Source organism: Hippocampus zosterae, chromosome 10 (genome assembly GCF_025434085.1).
Source record: "Hippocampus zosterae strain Florida chromosome 10, ASM2543408v3, whole genome shotgun sequence".
NCBI lineage: Eukaryota > Metazoa > Chordata > Actinopteri > Syngnathiformes > Syngnathidae > Hippocampus > Hippocampus zosterae.
The window spans coordinates 20,990,767-21,010,365 of record NC_067460.1 but is presented as its reverse complement, the minus strand read 5'-3'; the positions used below and the strand labels follow the sequence as shown (position 1 = coordinate 21,010,365).

Sequence of the window (19,599 nt, the reverse complement as noted above, 5' to 3'; positions counted from 1 at the left end):
GCACACAAACACAAAGCGCATGCCAAACGATTACATCACTCCTCGCTTCTGTGCCTCAAACTAAGCCGTCCACAACGACCGCCCGCCCTCCACCTCCTGCTCCGCCCAATCGCAATCCCCACCCTGGTGTAAGCCAGTCAGCACTGGTCACATGACCCCAGCCATGGCGTGAGGTCGTCCCGGCAACGTGAGCTTGATCACCCTAACCCTAATGCAATCCAAATAAAAGAGCATGTTCGACAAATAGGGGGGCACCCTGCCTCCCTGCACAAACACCAAGAAAATCACGCCGGCCTGGCTGCCGCATGAAAACTGGTCCGAGCGGTGACATGAACAAGATCAGGCCCGCGTCCCGCTGCGCTTTGATGACAGCAGGCCACCCCATGAGACTCTTGGTTTTTCATTCAACGCTTGTTTGACTCACTGGTTGTTTTCTCTTAAATTTTTCTTTCAGTATGACAGACTAAACCTGATTAAAGTAAGCATTTTTCTTTTCTTTTGACCTTTTTGGCCTTCCTCTCCACTCGATCCCTCGTCTCGCCACTGCCGTAGTGCTTTTGCCAGGATCCTCTGAGATAGCTGCGGTCCTGTCAGTGTTCTCCCCTCCTTTTGAAAGGACCTTTGTAATTCTTTTCAAGCTTTGTAATAGTTGGAATGCTGAGAGAAAGCGTTTTCATTTTTCATCGCGTATCCGATAAATGTCATGATCCAAACAGCAGAAACGTAAAAGTCAAACGTTTTTTTTTGGGGGGGGGGGTGTTGTCAAAGGTCTCATGCACTTGCCACATCAAACATGTCACACGCACATGCATGCACGCACACTCACACACGTGTGCACTTCATCCAGCCTTTTGTGTTGCTGTCCCCTTCAAATGAGTCTACACTAGCTCAGCGATTGTCACAGCCAGGCCTCGGCGAGCAGTGAACGATGTTGTGTTACGGTAAATGACGCGGCTGTAAGTGACTGCTTGTCAAATTCTGAAACACAATAATTGTCCTTTCAAGAACACATGTAGCATTTTTGTTTCAAAGACCAAATGCACCTGCTCATCATCTTTCCTGCAAGCACGTCCTAAAACTACAAAGCTGCTTTCAAGGCAGGTTCTGCAAAACATATTGTTTGCTTTTGGAAGGGATGTTTCTTTTTCAATTTTTTTTCTTGATAAAATGCAACTGTTTCAAGAGAGCTTTCTTGTTCACACGTTGTTGTTTTTGTTTTGAAGTAAAGATGCACTGGTCCTTTATCTTTGACCCGCATCTCTTCCACTTTGCTCCCTTGAATGATCTCCCGCATGGTTACCATTGACCCGTCACTTTTAGAAGGCTGGAAATAGTTGTGATTGAGATTATTAACGTTGAGATACTCTGCTGCCCCCTACTGTTCTGAAGCTAGATTGTCCATTGTACAGTATGATATGGCTACATACTGAACACTTCATTCGGTACACTTATACAGTTAAATTGAGTAAATCGTTAAATATGGCAAGAAAAAAAGGATGCTCAGTTTTGATTGAATATGTCAGAGAGTTAGAATTTGTTTTTTGTTGGTTGGTTGTTTTTTGCGGTTGTAATAGTTGGCTCAAGGTACTGCAACTGAAACTGAGTATTAATGGCTTCATTTTTTTTCTTGGAACTCCTTAGATGGTGTCGGTGTAATATGACATGTTTGAGTATTTGATGTCGTGGAATGCAGAGTTGATGATTTATTTATATTGTGGATAGCGCTGAATGTATGTATCAGTGCAGTGGGCTGCATTTTAGGCTGACCTTTGTATGCAAAACGCAGTTTCACTTCTGGCGTCTTGAAACAAAAAGCCCATTAATTCTAACAGCTCCTATATTGTACACACTCAAGATTACAAATCCCGTCCTTCTGAAAAGTAACAATGTTCAGTCTTGATTCAAACTGCGATATAATGATATTATGCCTGAAAATCATGTTGTCAATTGTATTCATCTCTGACAGAGGTCATCAAAACTGAGCATTATTCTTGTATTTATTTATTGTTAAAGAAAAACCTTTTCATCGGATCTAATTGCAGTGTGCAAGTCCCTGTATACTAGTTTTTTGTCATTTTGCACACCTCCCCAGCACGGAGAAGAAGTCGTAAATTGAATAATCAAAATCTCCTTTCTCTCTCTTTTGTTTTTATCTCTTTGCCTCTGCAGAAGAGCCAAAGCTGGTATAACGTAAGTGCTCATTTTCTTACTGTATATGTCGTTAAGGTGTTTTTGTGTGTTCATTGTGTAAGACTGTGTATGTGGATTGCTGACATGTCAATGGCAATTATAGCGTTGGTCGAAAAAAATAGCACGGGATTAAAGCAGCACTCGGTGTCCTTTTGTCCAGAAGTCAATATTTACATGATCATGCTGGTAACACACATGCTTTAATGTACTACTGCATTTTTTTCCCCAATGATTGGCTAATTAAAACAACTGATAGGAGCAACAGGAGTACTATTTCAGTCGAATGCGTCTTTTTTCAGGTCTGCCTTGTGGCTGATTTACATGGAGTGTGTGTACCACCAAAAAATAAACATTCACATTTGAATGTTTCAGTTCAGTCATGTTTCAGTTCACCTTTTGGTTTTCATGGTCATATCTCACCACTCCACATGACAAACTTAGAATCAGTTAAAAAAAATAAAAATGGAAAAACATCTGTGTGACAGAGCGTGTGTCACATTCCACTTTGCCTGTTCAGAGTTTTTACAAATGTCACGAAAAGAAAAAATAAACAATGCATCACAGTGGGTTTGTTTACTCAATTGACAGTCATTCAAGACTTGGGACACAGGTTATGTTTAAAGTTCTCCGTGAATTTTAATACTTCCTTGGCAAGACCATGTGGACATTTCTGATTCCAACTTCGATGTCGTATCTCAGACACGGCCCACTGCAATGGAAAATACAAAATATGTCGTAATAACGGTAAATTCAACAGGCAATTGAGTATTGCGTTTTTTTAACCTACCACCAGGTGGCGTACCAACCCTGTAACGGCACCGCTCTGCTTCCTCCCAAATCCTCGCTTGACACACTTTTTGACTGTCTGTTGTTTTGAATAAGCCCGCAGGGCACAAGAATAGGAATTTTGGATTTGATATCACAGCCTTGAACCTTTGCCCCGCCCCCAAACGTGTTTTTTTAATCAAATCCCATATTATTATGATTATTATTATATTATATTCCCTGTTTGTGTACACTCTCTCCCCAGCATGAAAGACAACACATCATGAGAGTAAGCATGACTTGCATTTTTTTAATTTTTTGCTGACTCTGGCCTGTCAGACTGGTGCCATGCGACGTCTCCCCAGTCTGTTTGTCATCTAATTTACCGAGTGCTATTCCCACCTCACTGCAATGCCAAACTTCACATTTACATCCCGTATTTATCATTTACAAAGCTTCAAATGCACGATAATTGTTGCTTTCAAGGCAATGTCAAAATGTATTTACAGTAGGTATTGAATTATGGATTGGAATTAATTAATTCTTATATAATGACAATTCTGATTTCCTATTCTGGTATGCAACAGGTGGCAACAGACGCATGGAGGTTCTCGCTCTACTAAACAAATCCATCAATGGGGTAGGGGGGGGGGGGGCTATGTGCAATATTTTAATGTCTTAACATTTACATAGCAATGGAGCATGAGGCCTAAAGTTTCTGTGCCCAAATAGAGACAAGGATGCCATTTGGCTATCAGGAGTGGACTCTGAAAAGAGAACAATGCAAACAAGGGTGTGCCCAAAAAGCACCAAGAGATTCTTGAATACCTCACCCATGCAGTGCATTGCAAGCATGCTTACTCACATCCCTTCTACTAATATCAGGATAACGATTAGTGGTTCACGTAGTTGCAGATGACATGACTAACAATCCACTTTATCAAATATCCTTTACAGGGGAAAATATGATGATGGTTATTGTCACACGAAGATCCCCTTAAATCTTACCGGAAATTGGGACTATAATGCGATGTTGCAAATTAACTCATTCGCTCCCAAAGACGTTTTCAAACGTCTTTTCAGACTTCGTCCAGAATTGGCTGCTGATGAATGAGTTTAGAGAGTCCAGTCTTGTGAGAGTCAATATGGAACATATCTTTTATCATGATTCGGCGTGACGCGCCGGTCAGTCAATCGTCTCAATCCCCGCCACCAACGGCAGTCTGAGATTTTGGCTTTTTCTTTGCCACTCTGCCATGAAGGGCAGCATCGGAAAGTCGTCTGTTCGTTGTCGATGTTGACACTTCCGTTTTGGAGGTACCGTTTCCTGAAGCTTGTCAGTTGAGGACGTGTGCGGCATCTGTTTCTCAACCTAGAAATGAAGTTACCTTTTCCTACTTCTCTTTCTGGTTAAAGCCTGTTTGTGCCAGGTGGCAATTTTGCAACGTCTTTCCGATGTCAATTGGCCAGTCATGGACACAAAAAAAAAAAAAACCTGCAAAGCTGGGGATGTGGAAAGCAGATGGCCTCACATCTTGACACCTGAATGATGGAAGTGCATTTTTGGGGAAAACTAGTCAAATAAAACTGAAATGAGCAACCTTTGTATTGGTGCTCTAAATAGTCACTACCTGTACTTCTAAAAACGTGTCACAATGACAGACGCAAGTCGACCACTTGAGTTACTCTTGCTTGAGTAATAGTTGTTTTACCCTTTGTGAGTGTTGCGAACCACAAACAGTGCAAGTGTGACAGCAACAAAGGGTCGTCTTATTTTTCATGAGATTTTAGGGATGTTTACGGGAATAACGTGATTCAATGAAAACGGCAACAAGGTTTGGGCTTGATTCATTGGCACAAGCTTTATCCGAATCCTTCCTCTGCAGCTCTCAATTCAGTCTGTGCAAACAAGAGGGAAGACATTGACAAAAACATTTTTAAAAAAGCATTGGGGGAGTGCATGTGGCCATGAGTCAAAAGTGAAAAAGAGCTGTTGAGGCTGCCAAAAAAAGATGCCGTTTTACAAGGGGTTTTCCTCGTTCTTCATCAGCGCAGACTCCGAAACCCACCCACATTGCGGCAAGAGGAACACATCCTGAAGTTGAATATTAATGAAAATCCGCTGTAGTCAAAAGGATGAGCTTATCATCCCCCTCCACCCTTAAAATGACTCATCCCCCAATCTGGTTTACAGTACCAGTCTTCTCCATCCCTGTGTGTTTGTACAGGCTGTTAATAGTTAACCAGATCTATAAATACTGTCCCTCCCCGACTCCGTCGCCACTGCTTTGGTGCCACAATGACCTCGTTCTTCACTTGATTTATTGGAGAACAATGAGTTGAATGATTTTTAAATAATGGGCCGCTCAGAGCTGCGGTGCCGCAAGTCATCTCCGAGGAAAACTTATTCCGTCAGCCTGAGTTCGGATGAAATTTTTAACCGCATGCTAGAAAGGCCACTTTCTACTTAAGAGACTTTATTTTATTTTATTTTTTTTTTTTATGTGAATAAGCGGAACTTTACCATCAGTTTCTGCCACAATGATTTCAGTCCTTCGAGAGTCGTTAAAGGCCACATATTGGCCAACAGCAGGACGTCTTTGGAATGAACGTTTGGGCTCGCAACCGCCGTGGCCTCGATGACCACGCTTGCCTTCTGGATTCTTGTCAATATTTTTAGTCAAGTGTCGCATGCATGCCACTGTATGTGGAGTGCCATCAAAATAGAAGATGCAAGCTTTGCATTTTTTGGGGATTATCGGTCATGTGTACATGGGAGGCCCCGCAACTAAATTTAAGCCAGGGTGAGCAAGGAGGTTAGCGCCCAAAGCTAACGATACATTCCTCGTTGTTCGTTATCTGCTTTTTTTTTTTTTGGCACACCTGTCTCATCTGGCTTCCGGCTCCATCAACCCAAATGTACCATACAAAAAAAAAGATTTTTTTTTTTAATTGAAAAGAAGAATAAAGAATAAAGAAGGGGCGGCCCGGTAGTCCAGTGGTTAGCACGTTGTCTTCACAGTGCAGAGGTACCGGGTTCGATTCCAGCTCCGGCCTCCCTGTGTGGAGTTTGCATGTTCTCCCCGGGTCTGCGTGGGTTTTCTCCGGGTGCTCCGGTTTCCTCCCACATTCCAAAAACATGCGTGGCAGGCTGATTGAACACTCTAAATTGTCCCTAGGTGTGAGTGTGAGCGTGCGATTGTCTGGCAACCGGTTCAGGGTGTCCCCCACCTACTGCCCGGAGACAGCTGGGATCGGCTCCGGCACCCCCCGCGACCCTAGTGAGGATCAAGCGGTTCGGATGATGAATGAATGAATAAAGAAATATTTACTTTGTTTGGGAAAAAAAATCTTTTTTTACATTGATCCATGTTCTTAAAAATGTAAATGATCTGACTTTGTCAAATGGCTGATTTTCAAGTAGTCCGCGATGCAAATATGACGTACATGCATTGCAGTTGATTAAATCACTTTTTGGATTTCTATCATGAATATCAGATGTCAGATGATGTTCACACTCTTGATTCTCTGCAGCCATTTAATTTCCTAGCATTGTGATTAAAATCAGATACGCTCACCGACAGACAATACGGCGCATACAGTATTTTCTTGGGATTCAAACATCGCCAGTGGAAGGTCAAAGCTCGAACACATTCAATTCCTGGAAACTGTTTGAAGTGTGATTCGTTTCGATTTTTTTGAAACCGTGTTCCCCATCGGAAACATCGGAGAATCGAAATCATCCGTTCCAACATCAATTTGGGGGGCATATTATGCTCACATTCCTTAAGGCAAAACCTCAATTGTACCGGTTCCACTGCACGGTGACATCCTCCTAAATGTTATAGAACTTGATCAATTTTGTCTATTTCCGCATTGTTGAAGGGTCTTGCAGTTTCACGTTTTATGATACGTTACACTGGCTGGGTCATTCCGGAGCCCAGTTCTGAGTGTGTCCCGATTGATGGTGTTGTTTTGCAGTCGGAGGTAACTGGAGGTTATGCTCACATCTGTTCTCTGTAACTCAATCACTTGGCCAGACTCAACACTCCCTGCGGCAGACTTAAAACTTCACGTTTTCTCTAAACATCCTCAACTACCCCTTGGCTCCTTCGCCATTCTTTCACTTCTTAACGTGCTTCATTCTGTGGGTCCTAAACAGACTAATTACGAAAGGCTCTCAGACCCCCCAAGGCAGCTCCACATACAACTTGCACACTTCCTTTGGGATAAGAGAGGGGAGTGGCGTTGGTGGGGAGGTGGGTGCTTCTGCCATGATAATAAAGGACTTGTTGCTCGGGGTTACTCAAGGGCAATGGCTCGAACTCCTCTTCCTGTGTGTGTAAGAGGAAGAGAGAGAGAGAGAGAAGGCTCATGTGGTTGAAGTGCGCCTGTGTGTCCAACGCTCAACATTGACACGGAGCAGCAACCCAACACACAGAACAGGGCAGCCACTCAACTTCAACGTCAGTGGCAACGGGGTGCAAGGCAGGATATTTGCTTGACTCCATGAGACACAAAGAATCGAACATGGAACCAGATGAGGATTGTTTGATGTCGGATTGGGAGTCTGTGCTGGCGCTGGATGAGGCCCTGGCAGGTTGGCTTCTGCAGGGTTCAGCAACAGGCGAATTGGGTTGGGAATGGGTGTGGGCCACTTCAGACCTTTGGGAACCTGAGTGGAACTCTGAGGAGATCCCTGCAGTAAGTCATCCGCTACTTTGTAAATAAAGCCACGTTTTGCGGGGAACTGGACCAAAATGTGGGGGAATTGAAAACAAATGGTGTGCTGAATTTACTCCATTTGATTTTGTCAAGTAGGTGCATGGAATAAAATCATCTGGATGGAGATACATTTTTAAGTAGACTATATGTTGAATTTTTACAGAAGTGTATCCATATCCAGGGGTGTCCATTGTGTGTGTAGTCACTTGACAAAATCAAATGAAGTTCAACAAAGCATTGCTTTGGGTCTACATGGAAGCGGTGGTGTCAGCATAGTTCTGTGGTAATTCCCCATCAATAAATAAAGTGCAGGCCTTGTTGTGACTCGTTGCTATTCGAACGCTCAAAGAGGTCTGGCGTCATATCGCAGGCTGGTTTCTCGTTAGCATTCTGCACAGAAAAGCACAAATTTTAAGATTCAAACTTGCTTGTCAAAGGAGAACCTTCTTTTCGTACCGTACCTGCATTTTCAAGCGCAGCCACGGCATTAGTTACACCTGCATATAAGAGTGTTGTGGCGATTGCGGTTACTAGTAGTTTGCAGTCATGTAAAACTGCTGCATACAGAGGCACACGGAACTCAATTCACCAAAATACTATTTTGTCCGTGAGCGAAAATAAAACGGCCCAAATCAAACGTACACCTCACAGACTGTCCCACAAAATGCATTGCTATATTCCCTCGAGGAATTGTGCAGGTGTAGCTCATGTTTTTCGCCGTTGTGGAGCGTATACGTTTGCTGTGTGATGCCAAAGCGAGAATGTGTGACCGTGTTAAATGCGCACGGCATGTTCGCCGAATGACGTGAAGTGGGCTGTTTTGGAATTGAGCTTCTACTAAGACGCAGCATTTTCTGTGTAACTCTGCTTGCCATCGAGTCAACGTCATGACCAAAAATCCCTCACACAACCCTCAATAATCACCAGGGCCAGTCAAGGCCCCCCCACCCCTGCCGCCGCCGCACACGCTCCGCTTGTGTGTCAACGAACAAGCATGAAGATGCCTGTGCGTTTGCGTGCACTTGTACATGGTCCAGCAATGCCTCTCGCTGTGCTCGTCTCCGCAGGTGCTGAGCCCCACTTACAAGCAACGCAATGAGGACTTCAGGAAACTCTTCAAGCAGCTACCTGACACTGAGAGACTCATTGTTGGTGAGCGGGATGCCACTGACGCACAGATGCCATCTGAAACGATTGGCTTTACACCACTCGGAAGGTCACATGTTTCAACTACTGGCTGTCATTATGAAATTTGACTTGCCTCACGGTCCTCGTGAAGCCGACTGCCATAAAAATCATCAATTGGACTGTGACATGTTCATGTTTAAAGATATCCACGTGGCCTTTTTGTGGTCAAGAGTTGCACTTGCAAATGTGGTCTGCATCTTATTCATGCATCCGTTTTTTTTCATGCATCCACTTTAATTGAGGACATTTGAATCAACCTTCAGGTTGGGAGTTGACCACTCTCCCACCTGAAATGAAAAAAAGTTCCTCAAGGAAAGTGTACTCGCATCTCTGACAAAAAAAAAAAAGGGAAAAATATATTGACTGGTGTTATTAAACCCACATTACTGTTCCACCTTCCAGACAAGAAATACTCCATCAAGAGTTAGGAAACAACAACCGATCCATTCGGGTTTCTTTTTCATTACTTCAAAATGTCCTGAATTGTAAATGAATACTATCATCATTGATATTAAGAGCTGTTTTCGGAATTATTTGCTAAGCCCAAAAAAAAGTTGACCTTCATTTTGGTCAGTAATTATCTAATTTTTGTATTGATTTATTTTGACCGAACAACTGCTGACATGGCGGCAATAGCCTACAGTTCTAGTGAGTGTCATTCATTTTGTTTTGGGGTAATGCACTTGTTTACATCGCTGACTTTGATGCATCTAGCATGTAATCCTTTCTCTCAAATCCCCATTCACAATCCGGACAAACAGGGCTGATTGCAATCGAAATCGAAAATGTACGTTTTGATGATGCCGTTTCATGTCTTTGTGGATCTAGACTATTCCTGTGCTCTGCAACGGGACATCCTACTACAGGGACGACTCTACCTCTCCGAGAACTGGATCTGTTTCTATAGCAACATATTCCGCTGGGAAACACTGGTATGCTTTTTGCCACTCTCTGGGTTCTATTTTCGTACCCGGTGCAAGTCTGGCACGAGGCGCGGGGTAATTCTACGCAGGGGCAGGCTGGACTGTGTTTTGGCATTTTTACTGATGTCAAAACCCTGATGCTAACCGTCAATCAAATTCACCAAAATCGCGTCATACTACCGATATACGCCGATACTTAGAAGTGGCTCCAACAGGCGTAAACTTGAGTTTACGTTCAGCCACCAAATTGTCAGCTGCGCCGTGTGCATGTCGAAGCATCCACCCTCGGCAGGCCAGAAAAGCCAGCATCGCACAAAGATGCGAGCCAAATTATCAAACAAATGCAGTCAGGCTTGCGTCAGCCCAAAAATCAGACAGTGTAAGTTTGAGCAGTTTTTGCATGCGGCCGTCTGCGATTTATAGAGCCCTCTTGTGTTGCCATTTCACTGGAGTAGTTGGCCCGTGATTTCTGAGGAGTATTTGTACTTTGCATCTTCACACGTGCAGCTAACGGTGCGGCTAAAGGACATCTGCTCAATGACGAAAGAGAAGACCGCCCGCCTCATTCCCAACGCCATCCAGGTCTGCACTGACAATGAGAAGGTAAGGTTTTGCTGCAAACGATTCCAACCAAATGAAACGACTGCAAAGACAAGTTGATCTGTATGAAAGGAATGTATTTACAGTTACATTGTATGATGAAAAGAGGACATTTTGTACTGTGGGAATTGTGTCCATTTAGTTGGGGGGGGGGGGGGGGGGGCTTCAATGTTGATTCCTCCGATGTCCTCACCGGATTATGCTCTTCATGTGCTTAATTATTTTTCTCGGCAGCACTTTTTCACCTCTTTTGGAGCCAGAGACAGGACGTACATGATGATGTTCAGACTATGGCAGAATGCGCTGCTTGACAAGGTAAAACAATTGAACTGGAAACCGAAATGATGCGGTGAAAAGGACACTTTGATTCGCTCCTCTTTCATCTCTAACTGCTTTAGACAACAAAGTGTATGCAGGAAAGTGGTGAAGATTGCACGATTGTCTGTGTCTAATGTGTCGTCTTGTATTATGTTGTCATTTTATGTTAACTTTTGTTTTGAGGACTTATATTTACAACATTATTCGTCAAATCCTACTATAATTACTAAAAACTATAATTCACCACATTCCGCACTTGGTAAAGCCACAACGCTCAAATTGTGCTTTCAATCCACTGGAGAAAGTCCAGAAGATGTCCAGTGGACTACATTGTGATCTTCCCCAAACTTTCTAATTCCTGTGACGTTGTTTTTTCACCTCAGCCGCTGTGCCCCAAAGAGCTGTGGCACTTTGTCCATCAGTGCTACGGCAATGAGCTCGGCCTGACCAGTGACGACGAGGACTACGTTCCCCCTGATGACGACTTCAACACCATGGGGTGAGTGTGGCCGCAGACAATTCTCCAAATGACATGCCGATTGATTAAAAGCTGTTTACACGGGCGCAATGAAAATTGTAACCTCCTCTTCTCTTTGTTTATTTGCACTTACTTAAGAGTTCCTAATAAGCGGGAAGCGGGAAGTGGATTTCTAAATGAAAAGCAGCAGAGCTGTGTGTAAATGCCTTTCCCGAGTAATTATTGTGCTCTCTTTTGTGTTGCCAGGCGACTAGTTTAAAGAGATTGTCGCTCCTAGCAGTAGAGAGTGTATTTTGCTGATTGAAACAAAGTGAGACTGCAGTGGCAGATTTCCCAAATGAAGTTTTCTTCAGGACAACTCTCTGTTTGGTCGGAATAATCGTCATAAAAGCAAAAGCATTTTTTGATTCACATCTTTTTTTTAACCCATTCAACATTTTCTTTTGGCTGGACCAGACCAAACATTTTTTTAAAATGTGTGAGATATAAATAGTCACAAATGTGGTTTTTGTAATTATTATGAGCTAATTCTGACTCTATTTTGCCGCCCTCTACTGGATAATGAAGAACAGGTGGAGAAAAAAAATTGTTTCAAGGACCACAGACGGGACAAGTAATTTTTTGACGAAATAGCAAAATATATATGTAAAATATGAAAAAACGTAACGTTTACATTTTGGCCGTTTTGTCATTTTTGCATGAATGGGATGTCCGAAACACGGACACCACCTTTACGTAAAAATCTGTCCATTTGAGTATAGCGCTTATCCTCATTAGAGTCGCAGGTGAGCCAGAGCCGATCGCAGGTGACTTTGGAGGCAGTGTCTCCCCCAGACTGGTTGCCTGTTTGCAATCTGATCATACAAATGTCATTTCTTACCATTTGCTTGACATGTATTGAGAAAGAGAATGATTAATTTTGGACATGGAACGTATCAAAAAGTGGAGGAAAAAAAAGATGTGAGCTCTTAAAAACAACATCTATTTTAAAAAAAATGTCCAATGTTATTTTTCCGGCGCTCCCATTTGAAGATGAGATCAACACTCGGGTGTGAATGTTTATGGGATTAACTTGATCTTACTTTGCGGCTTTGTGGCACCTTCAGGTTCAGTGAAGAGATTCCCAATGAGGAAAATGAGATGAACAACGACAACTTATCGAAAAGCAGTGCAGAAGCCAAGCCTGAGGCGAGTCCACCTCTTCTTCACAAGAAGGTTGTCCCAAACAGCACCATCAACCGCACGGGCAATCATGACACACCCATCACAGTAAGTCGTGTGCCACATTTGAACAACCCTCATCGAAAGAATTATTATTGTTGATGTTCCACATTATGATTGCCAATAAAAGGCTTTCTGTGCTGTTGCCCCCCCCACCCACCACCACCCCTACACCAGTTTGACCTCTCCACAGATGATTTCACAGACTGCCAATTGGATGGCGAGCTGTTAGCTGTGCCCCTGCTGGTGGAAGAGAAGAGCAACGACACCAGCGCGACTGGCCTTCCCATCCCCTCACCCTCACTCGACTTCAACGACAACGAGGACATCCCCACGGAGCTCAGCGACTCTTCAGAGACACACGATGAGGGTGAGTGCAAAGGGCAGATTACATCATGTGTAAACCAGCGATCAATGTCAAAAGAGAGGCTCACAAGATCTGTGCTACTTCAACTTTCACAATGAACATTCATACATATACATATTTATGGAGCTCGCTTTGTCCCCAAATATTAGATGCTTGGAATTGTTCTAAATGTCTGTCAGATAAATCATGGATTCGGGTGTACCTAAGGCTTTAGGTCAATCCTTGGTTGACGATTTAATCGATTGATCATGGTTACCTTTCATCCTTGTTCATGTTTGTTTGTTTCTGTGACAGGTGAAGTTCAGGCCTTTCACGAGGATCTGAATGGGAGGCAGCACATCAACGAGATCTACAAATTTAGTGTGGACAAGCTGTATGACATCCTCTTCACAGAGTCGCAGTTCATGAGTGATTTCATGGAGCAGCGGCGATTCTCAGGTTTGCATTCATACTATTGATTAGCAATGGCTAAGGAACGATATGTAGCAGTCTGACACATCGGTGAATCATCATCTGTGTCAGAAAGAAAGGCTTTGTTTACAATGTTTTATCATTGTGTTAAATTAATGTTATATATCAAAAATATTAGAGAATCAGTGAGTATGCAGAGTGAATCATCATACTGGTATCGGTCTGAGAAAAAAGTGGTATCGAACGTACTTACGATTTATGCTGTCAGATTCGCAGATCCTTTCATGGGTTATTAATGACATGTCTGTGTTTTCCATTTTTTTGTGTGTTCAGATGTGGTTTACCACCCATGGAAGAAGGAGGAGGCTGGGAACCAGACAAGGGAGATCCTGTACACCATTTCACTGTCAAACCCTCTTGCCCCCAAGACAGCAACAGTCACTGAGACGCAGGTATTGTCGACACTGGTGTTGGGAAAATGAAGCTTCAAATCGGCTTCATGAACAAGTGGTATTTGTTGACTACTCTAGGTGGCACTCTCTGTTCAACATTGGGATAAAAGTACTTTATTTAAACCAACAGTGCCATTTGGAGGAGTCGAAAAAAATCCCACTGGTTCATGAAGCCAATTGAAGCTTCATTTTCATATCACCAGTCAACACACAGAATAACAAATCTATGAAACATTCAACACTTAAATCCAAAATACATCTTTCAGACTCTATACAAGGCCAGTCAGGAGAGTGAGTGTTACATCATCGACGCTGAGGTCATCACGCATGACGTCCCCTATCACGACTACTTCTACACCCTCAACCGGTACATGCTCACCCGGGTGGCCAAGAACAAGTGTCGCTTACGGTGAGTAAAACCATCAAATAGCTTTTTATTTTCTTGTTGATTCTTGCCACGTCGTTGGCATCAGTCAGAAAAAGTTCCGTTGTATTTGTCTTCTAGGGTATCAACAGAGTTGCGCTACAGAAAACAGCCATGGGGGCTCGTGAAAGGCTTCATTGAGAAAAACTTCTGGAGTGGGTTGGAGGAGAACTTTCGCCAACTTGGTGAACCACAGTTCTATTGTGTGAATTCTGCAAATTGTTGGGATGGGCGTCCTGCTATCTTTTGAGGCAGTTTCTGAAATATCGGTCGTCTTTTACAAGAAATGTGAGATCATGAACAGAAAAGCAGCAATGTCGTAGCTTTTGACAAATGCTTCCTTATTATTTTGTTTTCCCAAACTAAGAACACTATAACACTGAAAGGTTTGTTTCCATTTCTCAGTAAACATAGGACTATCCTTTCAAAGTTTTGCTGACGGATAGTTTGAATTTTTATGCAATTCTACACTTTCATTTATGTGTACTCAATTGTGTGTGCACAATCTCATTTGTTATCAATGTATTATTTGGTGATATTTTATGCCACGGAAAATGTTGATTCTGAAACGGAACTCAAGGTTTCCTCAATAGCACGACTGTATATGTGGATTAAGATTTCATAACTGGTAATGCCAAAACAAGGACATTTTTGTTTACGGTGTGATGTGGGAGACTTTAAAGTGATCCTGCTTGAGCTAGCACTTCATCACTCACACTCAACCCTCATGGAAATATCTTTCTCAGAGGTGGAGCTGTCCAAGCTGGAGGAGATCCTGACCGAGGCCCACCAGCTCTCCCCGAAGACTAAAGTGGTGAAAAGCGCCACGGTGAGACGGAAAAAGAGGCCGACCCCCCACATGCGTAGCCAGCATCTGGACGAAGCACTCAGTCCCGTCACCACGCCGACGGACGAGGAAGTGATTCAGCGCATCAAACAAGTGGCGGGCTCCACGCAGACCAGACATCAGAGTCCGGAGCACCGTCGCCTACCTGGAGGCTCGGCTCTATCCAGCGTCTCCAAACTGCTACTCATCATCAGCTTTGTGTATGTAGCTCATGCTCACACCTGACACTTCATTTGGTATATCTGTTTGATTTATCAATTTGTTGTGCACACACCATATCATCATACAGTGAGGCATTTATACAGGCGTTATATGGTTTCACAGTTCTAGTGGCCCTCCTGGGGAAACAAATGAATTGCGGTCGACCATTTTCTGAGTGCTATTGTAGTTCCTGAAATATCTGTCCCTTTGATATCCATCCCTACATTTGCAAATGCAGTGGAGCATCCCCTCGGCTATTTGTAAAAATGTTACATTTCTGATATGTACCTAACGGTGTGGTATACATATTTCAGTGTGATGCAAACAGATCATTTTCTGGGGAGGTCGGGGGGGTTGTTTATGTATTTTTTTAAAAATATCTTGTTAGTCATGAAGCACTTGCTTTCAGGGTTCTACAGGCGCATTTCACCGATATTTACGTAACATTTTTATCTGACTTCAATTTCTGAGATGTTGCCGTTGAGTGTAAATCCTCTCTCCTCTCGTTTCATCGCCACCCATAGGATCTGTCTAAGGTACATGCAGTTTATTTATTCGCATAGCTGCAATAGCCCATAGTATTTTTTTTTTAAGTCCTTTTACAGATATGCATTACAAAATCCCAAAGTAAAGTTATTGTTCATGAATTCAATTGTTTTCCTGTCTCCCCTCAGTCTGGTCCTGTTGGTGTTCCTCAATATGATGTTGTTCTACAAGCTATGGATGCTGGAATACTCTGCGCAGTCTTTAACAACCTGGCAAGGTCTGCGGCTGCACGAAAGGTTTGTACTCGCATACTCGTGCACACATTTTACACTATGATTCCTATTCTCTATTTGTGCAGAGATACTACAATTTCGCCATCTTCTATGAGCCCATGACCACAAACAGTATATTTCCAGGGTTGCCCAGCGGGCAATCACACACACACGCTGTCCACAATAGGATGAACACATTCAGTATGACTAATAATAGGCAGTATGTGACCGGAACCCATTAAGTCTCTTAAGTGGCTTCAGGAATGAATCAAACCATTAGTAAAATTCTTTGAAAGGAGGCCATGCTTCATTAGCTGTTCCTTCGTAATTGCTTAAGTGTGTGTGTATTCGCAGTAAACTTCCTCAGACACAAATGGAGTGGGCCCAGCTCCTGGAGGCACAGCAGCGTTTCCATGATGCCGAGCTGCAGAAGTGGCGGGAGATAATCAAGTCATCCGTGGTGTTACTCGACCAGGTACTCGCACACTCGACAATGTCTTGAAGTAAGTTTCACCTGTGAAAACTGCATTCGCTACGAAGCAAACACTAAGATTTGAGAAAACCAAACCATTTCTGAAGTTGAGAGAATAGGAAAAAATCCATCAGAGATATTGCGCAATCAGGTTGGCCAAGAGTAACAACAACAGTTGATGACAGAAACATTGCACTAGCTGTGACCAAACACCCAAAGACAACAGTCAGTGACACCACCGTTCCAAGAAAACAGGCCATACTACAAGATGCAAACCACTCATCAGGCAATTTACAGAAAAAAATGGACCCAAACAAAGGAATCAGGTGGAGCATAGAACATGCTTTTCAACCCCTGAAGAGGAGACTGAAGTGAGAAACCCCCAGAAACAAACAAGAACTGAATGAGGCTGCAGTAAAGGCCTGGAAAAGCATGCAAAGTTTGATTGTAACAGTCTGGTGTAGTCAGTGGATCGCAGGCTTGATTCAGTTATTGCAAGAAAGAGTTACGCCACCAGATGTATTGCACTACATCAACAAAGCAATTGACCTTCCGCTGCCTTTGGAGATGACTTTACTTCATTGTCACCAAGACAGATGGTGCCAAAAGCATAACTGTTAATCCTTTGGCCTGAGCTCAAAACAGAAAACGGGTGTTTTTTTTTATCCTCTGAACAGAGGTTTCCAAAGAAATCCTGGAATAATTTCTTGCTGCTTTCCTCAAATAATTTTCTTGCAAATTGTATGACTCCTGAACAACAAACGTGAGTAGCTTCACCCTCATGAATATGCCGCTCATAAAACTGACATGCTTCCCTCTTTACTCTCATCTTGATCAGATGAAAGACTCTTTATTGAACCTCCAGCGGGGTATCGGATTGAGGGACTACAGCTCGGAAAACGATGACAAGAGGACTCACTACCACTGACCCACTGCCGCAAACAAGGCCGCGATGGGCATGCTGTGCAATAGTGGACCGTATTTTTATTTTTTAATGAGTTTGTATGCAGGGAGATTAAGACAAAGCAGATCCAGAAACAGGAAGAGTGCATGGAGGGGAGAGGTCGCAGACGGGACGTGACAAGATGTCTCCAGCAGCACCGACGCCATTCTACTGTAAGCCATGTGTGTCAACCCGGGGATCAGGCAGGGAGAACGTTCACACTCCTGCATGCATTTCGACATCTTGCATCAACTCCTGTCAGTATTCATGTGGTTCTAATTCCAGTCTGTGTGTCGCAAAAACAACTGGAAGAGGAGAGTCAGGGTTCATTTGGAGAGTTCGGTCTTTTTACTCTCTTGACTGTTCCTCGACGTCCCCCTAGAGGTCCTCGCTGCAGCTTCTCTTTCGGGGTCGGACAGCCGACTGCAGTTGGTTTGACCGTCATCTTGCAAATCTGGCCCCTAGTGGTCTTTGTCAGGGCTGGTTCCCTGTCAGACAGCCAAATATGACGACAACACAATCTGCTTTGACGATGTTTGTTTCTGCGCACCGTTAAAAGAACCTTTACCAGTCAAAGATGGTCGAATGTAGAAATAGAATGTGTGCATCGATTAGAAGACTTCAAAAAAAGAGACGCTGCAGCCAGACTAGTGGGAAGACGTCTTCTTACATGTTTTGTTACTAAACTGTGACTATATCTCTTGAGAAGTGTTTCAAATTAGAACGAATTCTATGAATATATTTGAAATATATATATAAGAGTATTTCATTATTTAATGTATATATTTCAAAATGTATGAGCATTACCTATATTTATTGTTCATTTATGTACATAAGAAATGAGAGCTCTTGTGCTGCTGAATAATTTCTAATGAAAAAAGTTTTCATGTTTAAAGAAAGAAATGCATGCCAGATATGTCTGTGACATGTCCAGTGTGCAAGTACAATTCTGCGATTATATTCGCACGCGTGCGTTTGTGTGTGTGTGTGTGTGTGTGTGTGTGTAGAGTGTGACATTTTTACCATTCCACACGTGATTTTTTTTTTTTTCCGTTCCTTGTTCCTGCAGCCAGACTACCTTTAAAAAAAATGTAAGGCTTTGGGATGCAGCCTTGCATTAGCTCCAACCACACTGAAGTTTGCAATGGAAACCTTGTTCTTGCATCTGTTTGGAAAACTACATCAATCGGTTTGCTGTAACCAGTGGTGTTTTGTTTTTGTTTTTTTTAATGGAAAAGTAGCTGATTTGGCACCAATCAATGTACTTCACCACACAGAAAACATATTTAGTTTAAAACAACACAAGTATACTAAAGTTCTACTGGTCACAATGTCTTTGTGCAGCAACTTGTTGCCGGGTAGAACTCTTACCTACTCAAAATGATTGTTCCCCCTATCTCGATACTAATTTGCCATGTGCGGGTCACATTCACTATGATGTTTCTATCATAACGTGGGGTGAAGAGCTTTTTTTTTTGCCCCAAATAACCAAAAAAATGACTTGGTGAGTTGGCAGTGGCCCAGTTAAAGTCAGACACCAATTGGGCATTACTCCTCAAACAGAATTTAAAACTATGACATGACTTTATTAATCGGATGGATATAGAAAGTGAAAACCTCCATGTTCAGATTTCAGTTGAATTTACAGGTTAGAAGTCACAATTTTTGAAAAACATTTTGACTTTTTTTTTCCCCTCTAGTTTTTATGGTTGAATATGGGACCTTCACCCGCTTTTTCTACTGTACAACAACTACATCTTTTCAATTGAATCATTATTCTGTATATGCGATGAAATAGTGGGACAGCACTGAAAATATATATATATAATGAAGGAAAACTAACTGTAAAACTAGAACACAAATGGATGTGTGGGCACTGTGGACGTCCCCTTTGAAGTGGAAGCTGTCCCATTGTGAATCACCCCCCCCCCAAAAATTGACCCCTCCCCCAAAAGTAAAAACGTCACACCAATAAAATGTAAATATAATGAGGGAAGGGCGGGAAAAAATATCAACCTTTTACAAGTATTAAATCTTAATACAGGACTACGTAAAGTTCAAATCATCCATCTTTCCATTTTCTAATCCCGTTATCTTCAGAAGAGTTGCTGGCGTGCTGGAGCCTATCCCAGCTGTCTTTGACCAGTCGGCGGGGTACGCGCTGAACCGGTTGCCAGACAATCGCAGGGCACACGGAGACAAAAAAATCATTCGCGCTCACACAATCACATCTAGGGACAATTTCGAGTGTTCAATCAGTCTGCCAATGCATGTTTTTGGAATGTGGGAGGAAACCGGGGTCAACTCACCCAGGAT

The 19,599-nt window shown here is 42.9% G+C and overlaps 1 protein-coding gene across 13 annotated transcripts in view; it reads left to right on the top strand.

The window, feature by feature from the left end:
- The window catches only part of gramd1bb (GRAM domain containing 1Bb), a 59,480-nt gene extending 40,382 nt beyond the window's left edge, over window positions 1–19,098 (top strand). For 7 of the 13 annotated variants that reach the window (XM_052078396.1, XM_052078382.1, XM_052078393.1 and 4 more), the window contains 18 exons: window positions 455–478; window positions 2,170–2,190; window positions 3,221–3,244; window positions 8,748–8,832; window positions 9,697–9,800; window positions 10,299–10,394; window positions 10,626–10,706; window positions 11,093–11,208; window positions 12,294–12,456; window positions 12,586–12,778; window positions 13,070–13,213; window positions 13,520–13,638; window positions 13,905–14,047; window positions 14,144–14,247; window positions 14,809–15,109; window positions 15,785–15,892; window positions 16,223–16,343; window positions 17,179–19,098. In XM_052078396.1, the coding sequence (XP_051934356.1) occupies window positions 455–478; window positions 2,170–2,190; window positions 3,221–3,244; window positions 8,748–8,832; window positions 9,697–9,800; window positions 10,299–10,394; window positions 10,626–10,706; window positions 11,093–11,208; window positions 12,294–12,456; window positions 12,586–12,778; window positions 13,070–13,213; window positions 13,520–13,638; window positions 13,905–14,047; window positions 14,144–14,247; window positions 14,809–15,109; window positions 15,785–15,892; window positions 16,223–16,343; window positions 17,179–17,268 (2,037 nt within the window). In that variant the 3' untranslated portion in view covers window positions 17,269–19,098. The remainder of the gene's footprint in view (window positions 1–454; window positions 479–2,169; window positions 2,191–3,220; window positions 3,245–8,747; window positions 8,833–9,696; window positions 9,801–10,298; window positions 10,395–10,625; window positions 10,707–11,092; window positions 11,209–12,293; window positions 12,457–12,585; window positions 12,779–13,069; window positions 13,214–13,519; window positions 13,639–13,904; window positions 14,048–14,143; window positions 14,248–14,808; window positions 15,110–15,784; window positions 15,893–16,222; window positions 16,344–17,178) is intronic. The other 6 variants (XM_052078385.1, XM_052078383.1, XM_052078386.1 and 3 more) reach the window with 4 other exon arrangements.
- The last annotated feature ends 501 nt before the right edge of the window (window positions 19,099–19,599 follow it).